This window comes from Nicotiana sylvestris, chromosome 7, assembly GCF_000393655.2.
Source record: "Nicotiana sylvestris chromosome 7, ASM39365v2, whole genome shotgun sequence".
Lineage (NCBI taxonomy): Eukaryota > Viridiplantae > Streptophyta > Magnoliopsida > Solanales > Solanaceae > Nicotiana > Nicotiana sylvestris.
This window is the reverse complement of record NC_091063.1, coordinates 94,982,839-94,991,578: the sequence shown is the minus strand read 5'-3', so window position 1 is coordinate 94,991,578 and position 8,740 is coordinate 94,982,839. Positions and strand designations below refer to the sequence as shown.

General features: G+C 36.9%; 1 protein-coding gene across 4 annotated transcripts; it reads right to left on the bottom strand.

Annotated features, from left to right (window-relative positions):
- LOC104244768 (uncharacterized protein At4g06598-like) lies at window positions 1-7,951 on the bottom strand. Of its 4 annotated transcripts, none has more exons than XM_009800247.2 (6): window positions 7,695-7,922; window positions 6,087-6,147; window positions 5,178-5,917; window positions 1,803-1,878; window positions 1,573-1,699; window positions 1-695 (listed from the first exon to the last, which is right to left on the bottom strand). In XM_009800247.2, exons 3-6 carry the CDS (start codon window positions 5,897-5,899, stop codon window positions 505-507), a joined length of 1,116 nt encoding a protein of 371 aa, XP_009798549.1. In that variant the 5' UTR covers window positions 5,900-5,917; window positions 6,087-6,147; window positions 7,695-7,922; the 3' UTR covers window positions 1-504. The 4 variants fall into 4 exon arrangements, with proteins under 4 accessions (XP_009798549.1, XP_070006974.1, XP_009798548.1 ...); XM_070150873.1 differs by having other exon boundaries at window positions 6,087-6,142; XM_009800246.2 differs by lacking the exon at window positions 6,087-6,147 and having other exon boundaries at window positions 7,695-7,951.
- Between the last annotated feature and the right edge of the window lie 789 nt (window positions 7,952-8,740).

The window sequence follows — 8,740 nt, the reverse complement described above, 5'->3', positions numbered from 1 at the left end:
TTGATAATTGGGAAAACAGAATGCTTTCATAACTTAAATAAAGAGTATGCTTTCATAGCTTGATAATTGGGAAATAATTATCAATGCTTACAAGTCAATATTCATGAAAATGTACCCAAGGTAAAAATGGGGGAACCAATAGCAGGGAAATGTTACAACATAGAAAGCTGATGAGAAACTAATGAATTTTAAACATACAAAGGAGAAATCACGCTGGAATTAACCACCTCAGGTGAGCCAACTGCCACAAATGCTATTCCTAGCACTGACCACCAGGTGCAAATAAAAAGATCACTTGCTTAACAAAGCTGAAGGTACATAACAATACAGAAATTAGAATCACCGCCAGAAGGTGAAAGAGGCAAAGCCGTTGAGAGAGAGTACAAGGACGGCAGGAGCTTTTTCTTATCTAGAACAATTAAAATAGTATAATTTTGTCACTGGCCAGGCAAAATCAGCTGAGGGAGAGTCAAGATGTGATCAAAGTCCTAGCTACGGTCACAGTCACATGTGAAGTTGGCCTGAACCATCTTTGTGTTTCAAAGATAGGTCTGCCAATTGCTGATCAAGATCCCTACTTGTCGTGCGTCGATGGCTGGAAGATGATTGCTGTTGCTGCTGCGACTGTGGCAGTTGCTGCTGCTGGTACAATGCTCGTAGTCTTCCCCTTTCTTTTTCCAGTACTTCATGCTCCACTGCACAGAACATTTACAGGGTTTAGTTTCCCGAGAAGTTAATAAAACGAACGTTCTACTGTATCAACATTAGTAGCTTTCACTACCATCCCCAAAACAGAACAGTTTTCCCTATTTGAACTACATAGCTAATCGAACTAGAAAAGTTCCTCAGCCGTGATGAAGGAAAAAATTAGGCTCTAGAAAAGTTTAAGTTTGATTACTTGAGTTTCTTTGTAAATCAAATTGTATCTTATCTTGAATTTTTCCGTCCGTCGTGGTCAAAGTACCCAAAATTGTTTGACCAGATCCAACACGGATTTCATAACCACACCCATACTAGTGCCGTGTCGACAGGGGTGCGGGGCACCTAAACTGTCGTGTCGGAGCAACTTAGGTAAGAAGAATGTATGCTACTGTATACACAGCTCTAAAGGATCTAGACAAGATCATAAATTAATAGATTGTACTGTGTACACAGTTCTAAAAGCTAGACAAAATCATAAATTCATAGAAATTTCAGATTTCCAGGATATCTTTTTTCCACACAAAAAAAAATGATGCTTTCTGGAATTACACAAGTTGTCCCCATTTCTCCTAGATAACATGCAATTTGCTAATGAGACCAAAACATTGCTCAACACAATGTGCTTCCAGTTTTAGGAAAACCTAACCCAGTTTCCCAGCTCATCTTCAAACCGACCTTACTTACGTCGAGATTTTTATTCCCCATTAGAACACCATTCATGTGATAATTCTTTCAAGATAACCCTAATTTCCAACTATGCAGGTTAAGACTCATTATATCTGTGCTGCATATTCAACTTTTTAATACCACTTCAAGCGCTGGAGATAGCAGATACAACAATAAGGTATGACAGATAAAGAAGAAACTTACAATACTTTATCAGCTGTTCTTGAGCTAAATTTTCTAAGCGCTGCTTTAAGGCTTTATTCTCCATGCTTAGAATAAGGCTCTGCTGGTTAAGGAATTCAAGCTCAGCGGACACTTCAGAACCTTCAGCCTGGAAATTAGTAATGACCAGATCAACATTTTTAACAAAATACAACATGCATCATAGAGACATTTCTAAGAGTATATTACTTAAAGCGTCTGTGAATACACACCTGCAGAGCTTGTACAGTTCTTTCCAGCTCAGATATGTATTGAAGCTTCCGAACTCGCGATCGTTGAGCAAACTGTCTGCATTACATGTCACCTTGTCTTTAATAAACTTCACTATATGTTAAATAAAATCCAAACAATATCCAACTAATAACACGAATAGTAGATAAGTGAATCAGTTGGCATATCCGATAATAAAGAGGATAAGTTGTAGACAAAACATATTCTTCCACAACAAGTGGAAAAATATTTTAGTCAAAACAAGTGTGGCAAAAAATCGAAGAGAGATGGGAAAAGAGACTTGCTACATGGAAAAGGCAGTAACTATCACTGGGAGGTAGGGTGATTTTTTTTCTTTTTTTGATAATCATGGTGTTTGGGCCAGCTTACACACAACTCGACTAAATTCACGGGATACCTACTACCTCCCACCAGCAACAGATAACTCTGTCCACCAAAACTTGGACAAATGGGATGAAAACTGTTTTTGCCTCCGCGGGGATTTGAACCAAAGACCTCATGATTCCTAACCCACTTCATTGACCACTGGGCCACACCCTTGGGGTCCTGGGAGGTAGGGTGATTCTTATCAAGAATGTCCTTGATTCTCTTCCAGCCTATCTTATGTCTATTTCCTCTGCCAGTGAATGTGAGGACAAAGTTGGATAAGATCAGGAGGAACTTTTTGTGGAAGGGAAGCGAAGAAAAGAGAACTTTTCACCTGGTAAAGTGGGACAGGGTGTTGATGGATAAAAGAAATAGGGGGCTGGGCACTTGAAAGTGCACAATAGTAGCTTATATGGCAGAGAAGCAAGGAGCTAGTGGACAAGAGTGATTACTAGAAAAGATGGTGATTAAAGCCTATGTATTCAGGTCCCGTACACATTTCTCATGGCTTAGGCTTATGGAAACATATATGCATCTTATGGGCTGCTTTGAATCGCATAAAAAGGTCAAGATTAATAACGGAAGGAATATATGGTTTTGGCACGATGCTTGGATAGGACCCACACCATTAAAGATCACGTATCATGATCTTTATGGTTTCACCAACAATGCAGGAAGCTATGCCCCACAGTGCTCGAATGGAAGCTCCTGGTGTATAAGTTTTAGGAGAAATTGCTCTGACTGGGAAATACCCAGAATGGCTCTCTCTGAACGACTTAGAGAATGTATCTCTCAAACGCAGAAGTTGAGGATTTTGTTGTGGACAACGCAGAAGTATGGTCTCTCTCTGTTAATTTTTGCCACAAGGCAACGAACAATGAGGGAGACAGCTCTACAGTTGGCCATGTAAACAGTTACAGAAATCTAAAGCACCTTACAAAATCTGTTGTTTTATGTGGCTGGTCACTCGTGACACATGCCTCACTCATTGCAACCTACAGAGAAGGGGAATGACGATATGCAACAGGTGCTTTATGTGTAACGGCAAGGTGGAAAGCTGCAACCACCTCTTTTTGCATTGCCCAGTTGTTAACCAGATTTGGTCACTTTTCTTTAAGTACTTATTCAGGATGCAATTCCTCATGCCATATATATTAAACAGTTACTCAACCACTGGGCTTCCAGGGGAATCAGAAAACAACTGAGGAAGATATAGAACACGGTGTCTGTTAGTGTCTGTTGGGTTATATAGAAAGAGAGGAATGCCAGAAATTTCGAAGAGAAGATAGATACCGTACAGCAGCTGAAATACAAATGTTTATGGTTGTTGACATTTTAGTGCAATCTACAGGATGTAAAGAATGAAAATAGCATAAGCTAGATTTCATAGAATCTTTACAGGAATAGGTTTTTTTACAGCAAGGTTCCTTCCTTTTTGTTTTTTTTTTGTAAATGAAGGATTCCTAACCAGTGTACTGCCTTTGTACTATCCTAGTGCCAGGCTGCTCTACTTTTGAAATAATGTTCACTTACCTATTCAAGAAAAAGAACATATTCCTCCGAATCTAAAAATCAAAATGTTCCACCTCTATCAAATTAGATGACAGATGAGCATTTGATTCGTGCGAAATTTGAGAAAATGTTTTGGGTAAGTTGATACGTTGAAGTTAGCAAGAGAGGTGCTAAAAAGAATTGAAATGCATCAATAGTGGAGGAATTTGTCAAGTATAAATCACTAATGGGAAAAGTGATATTAATTACCGTCTTTGCATTGCACAGAATCGGAAAACAAAAGCCCCTTCAAAGTGGCTTGCTTCTCTTGGTTGGTGACAAAGAAGGCATATTTGACAGAAGACAATCTCCAAAAAGGGGGCACCATTTTGTGTAGCAGGTTTCATTTATGTGGAAAGGAAGCTGAAAGTGTAAATCACCTCTTTTTAAATCGTAATGTAACTGCTCAACTATGACAAATCTATCTGAACATCAAAGGCCTTAAATGGGTGATGCCCAGAACTCTCATACAATTACTTCAGTGCTGGAACAGGGGCAAAAGGAAGAAAAAGAAGTCATTTTGGCGGATTACCATTCCAGCTAATATTTGGGGGACCGTACGGAAGGAAAGGAATACCAAATGCTTTGAAGGCAAAAGCAAATTCGATCCAACAGAGCAAGTTTAACTGTTCGCTCTTTTCTTTTTGCTAAATTGTACATATTCCAGCACTTCCTTTTCCTTAGAGCTGCAGATCTAATACAATTACTTTTTCTATAGAATAAAATAAAAGTTACCATCCATGCATTGTAATGAACTGTTGAAGGTGGGAAAGTTTATGTTTAGGAAAAGGGGTCCATGAAATTCAGGAGGAGTCAAAAAGACAAGGTCAAGCAAGTTAAGATGGAAGGAAGAAGAAATGTTCCTGACATATATATCCTTCTTGTAGCATAAAAATCAATTTGTTGTTAGAAGTTAAATCACCTATTTTTGTCAACATCTATGGATCGATAGGATTTGAACACCATATGCATCCCTTGAAAAATTCAAAGAGCATAGAATACCCTACACTTTTGCTGTAGGCCGGTATCCTGTTCAATGTACAATATCATTAAAGTTCTAGAAGGTAAATAACACAGAATCATAGTGTAATACTTATTGTGGCTGCAGAGATTCAGAAGAAAAAAAAACATGCTAAATTACTTATTAATGAAAGTTAAAATTCCATTTGGTTTTCAGCTATCCTGGTTATAAGCCTCCAACTAACCAAAACATCCAGTAAACTGATAGTATGGGCATGCAACAAAAAGAAATAAGAATGATAGACAAACCATGAAAACAGAAACCAATAACTATACTACAAAGTATAAACAGAAACAAAGAATTATCTTAAATATTTACTGCTACAGGAACTGTCTTCTTGCAAATGTCAACATACAGAAAATATATTTATTCACTTCACAGCTATTTCCTTTGGGGTTGCTGAGAGAGTTACACTTACTGCTTTGCACGTTTCGTGTCACTTTCTGATGCAGAACTCTTGCTGTGAGAAGAATCCTTTTTTTCACCTGATCCCACTGGATTAGGAGGGACAGATTCAACTAAATCCTGCTTGTCGCTTCCTGCAGATTTGGGCCTCTCTCCTTCTTGTGGAGGACATGATGCTCCCAAGCTGTGAGTCTTGACATTTTCCCTAAAAGGGGGCCGGCCACGGTGATGTTGTATTGCATTTGGAGAAGCATCCCTTGCCCTATTCTTTTGCCGATTTGAGAAGTTTTGATCGACATGAAATGTGGCATGCCGAGCATCTTTGTAATAATCAAAGTCTTGGGATCCCCAGGAAGGGACAGGAGTTAAATTTCTGAATTTGTTATCATCTTGAGCTATGTAATCTAAGTGTGCAATGTTAGCAGCAGCATGATATGTAAAGGAGTCACTAGATGAACGTCGATGGCCACCTCTGCGTACTGGAGTTTCCGGCTCGTTAAGAAGATCATCCAACCAAAATGGTTGCTCCTCTATAAGACAGCTTTCAGAAGAAGTGCGCTGATGGTGTGAACCATCTCTAGATTTTGAAATGCCTTTTTGGGTGACAGCAGAACTAGGGACATAATCAACATACGAGGGGGAAATGCTAGGAAACGGACTTTTAGGAGGCAGTAAAGAGCTCTTTCCATTGTACACCATATTTCTCATGCTAGATGCCCCCTTGGAATTTGCCATGCAAAGCACACAAGATCCCTGCTAAACAATGAAATAATTGCACATATGTGAAAAGAAAGAAAGGAAATAATTGTTTCCATATTATGCTAGATAGATTAGAAGCAACATATTGTAACCCATCCCAAAAAAATGTAAACAAGAAAACAGTCCGTTGGAAAAAGAATCAAACACTACAACAGCAACCTACCCTGTAAGAAATCCCATTAGCACGAGGCAAAGTATCACCAGGAAATCTGCAATTTTCTATGCTAATAGAACGATCAACATAAGTCAGTTTTCCAGCCCAATACTAAGAGGAGATAAAAAAAAAACATAGCCATTGCCAATCATTCTGCACATTCATGTCTACCAAATGAACAGAACACACCCAATCATGGAATAAAAGATTCACACAAAAATTGGAAAAGCTAGTTTGCCTTTGCAGCAGGTGATCAAAGAGGATATCAGGATATGGAACAAATGGATTGTGGACATTTAATTTAAAGATGCTAAGAGCGAACGAAAGGGGGAGGAAGAGAAGGTAAGGAGCATGTTTATCACCAACAGAGGGTATGCTCACCTCAACTTTGCAAAAGCATTCAAAACAGATAGACAGAATGAATGCTCAACATAAATTTGCAAAAGCACTCAAAACAGATAGATACAAAATTCAAGGAAGAACTGCCATCTTCTTCTATGTGCAATTTTTTTCTTTTATCTTCATTGTTCAGAGGAAAGAGGATTAAATGCATAGAGCATGAGGGAATCCAAAAATTCATCAGAACATTAGGTTCGCAACAAATCAAAGTCTAATCTATCTGGTCGAGGCTACATGTACATGCATTTCATAATAGATTTACGCCATCATTTTAGGGAAAAGGACCCACAATAAAAAATCAATAACAAGGGAAAGAAGAATACATAATATCCCACCATCTTCAAATGGAGTAAAAAACCATTTCCTAATTTTGTAATAGGAAGCTATGCTTTTCTTTGGTAATGCTGTTTTATGGAAAACATAGAAGTATAGGCCTGACTTGGGGTCTGTAAGAAGAAACTTCAACGGATTGGAATTGGACATTGTTTTGAAGTTCTAGCTTCTGTACTTCACTAACATCATGTTGGCAGTGATCAAAACATGTTGGTGGACAGGTACAAATTCTGGATGAATCTCCAAGGAATCATATTACAAGCTTTCGTTCAGCTTAGGAGCAAATAGCATGGATTTCATTTAGAGAATTAGATTGAAAGAGCATCTCCTCTAGCTTTAGCAGTAAGCAAAGTAAAACTTTGCTACATGTTTGAAAGAACACAATACGTGTCAATCAAGCTAGTGTATGTTTGTATTTATAGATCACTACAAACAAGTAGCTCCAGGAATCCAAGTTCAAGGATATAAATCAAAGCCCAGCATCGTCAACCAGTTTCCATTTAAGAAGTAGATCCACATAAAGCAGGAGAATAAGGCTTTCGTCAACATATACACACACAATCAGAGCTTACTTTCATGTTAAATATCTTAACGAGGAAAAAAGAAGTAATATTACAACCACTGATTGGGCAATTAGGAAAACAAAGTAAAGTAAAGAAGGAAAATATTTTCCCCCAAATCTCAGGCTTAACATAATAATTTGTTTCTCTTAATTTAATTTTTCTCATCTGGAAATGCAAATGATCAAACAAAAAGGTAAAACACCCAACTAATTTTCTCTCTCTCTTTTTCTTCCTTCTAATTCTTCAACACTTAATTGGCCTAACAGTTCCAGCTACCAAAGAGACGATTTCTTAAATAAATAAGATATGAAGAGAATTATACCAATGAGCTAAATTGATAATGAAGATCTCAAAAGATGGAAGAATCAATGCTCACTGCAATTGCTGCTAATCCCTTTCTTCTTATAAATCTCTCTTTACTTCATTACTCCTTCACGTCTCATGTTGAAACTTGAAAGACAAACCCAAAATGAGATATCTGGCTTTTTATTACTTTTGGTGATCTCATCTTCGATATGCGTGTAAAACTCCCTACTTCTATTTTCAAGGATCAATTGGTTTGCCAATAAATTATAATACGAGTATTAAATGATCGGAAAATGGTCATATATACCACCGAACTATACGAATTATGGTAGATACACCCGTCTTTAATAGTTTGACACAAATATATCTTATCCGTCCAATACTTGCTCATTCATGCCCTTAGTTTAATGGAATCACTATTTTGTCTTTCTTAAATAATTAATAATCGGACCCAACCAAAATGTGCTGACACCGCGCGTTAAGACTCGACCTACCCTTAGTTCAAAGATATTTTTTGATATATTATTTTTATTTGATTGAGAAATTGTGTGATAATCATACTTATTTATTTGAATAATTTAATAATTGATTTTTTTTATACATTATTTCGGGAAGTAATCATACTAAAAGTAGTAATTGATATTTATTGATGGTTTTAATAATATAATATTCGAATTCGTTTTTGCTTTCTTCAATCATTTTACCATCTATTTTTATTTTTCTCACAATCTATTTGTATTTTTCACCAATACAAATACAAATAACTCCATGTTCACTATAACTTAACTTGATGGATCCGTTTTTTTTTGTTTAGATAAGTGATCATTATATGATTGATTATTAGTTTATCGGATTATTTTCTGCATTACAAATTTGTTATGAAATAATTAATAAATTGTTAAAATAGTGGTGCTTCTTTTCCATTTTTATATTTATTTTTTATGCTCCATCATCTTTGATATTAGATCCAATAGGCGCCATAAGTCTCATTGTTGTCTCGGCCATCAATAATTAATTACAACATTTTTGCTGTCATGAATTGTCAATATTAGTTGTCAAACA

Excerpts from the sequence above, each read along its gene's own strand:
- LOC104244768 (XM_009800246.2), bottom strand. The coding sequence starts at position 5,899 with ATGGCAAATTCCAAGGGGGCATCTAGCATGAGAAATATGGTGTACAAT. Across the intron at positions 1,879-5,177 it reads GACACGAAACGTGCAAAGCA|ACAGTTTGCTCAACGATCGC; the intron begins GTAAGTGTAACT and ends CATGTAATGCAG. Across the intron at positions 1,700-1,802 it reads GAACTGTACAAGCTCTGCAG|GCTGAAGGTTCTGAAGTGTC; the intron begins GTGTGTATTCAC and ends ACTAATTTCCAG.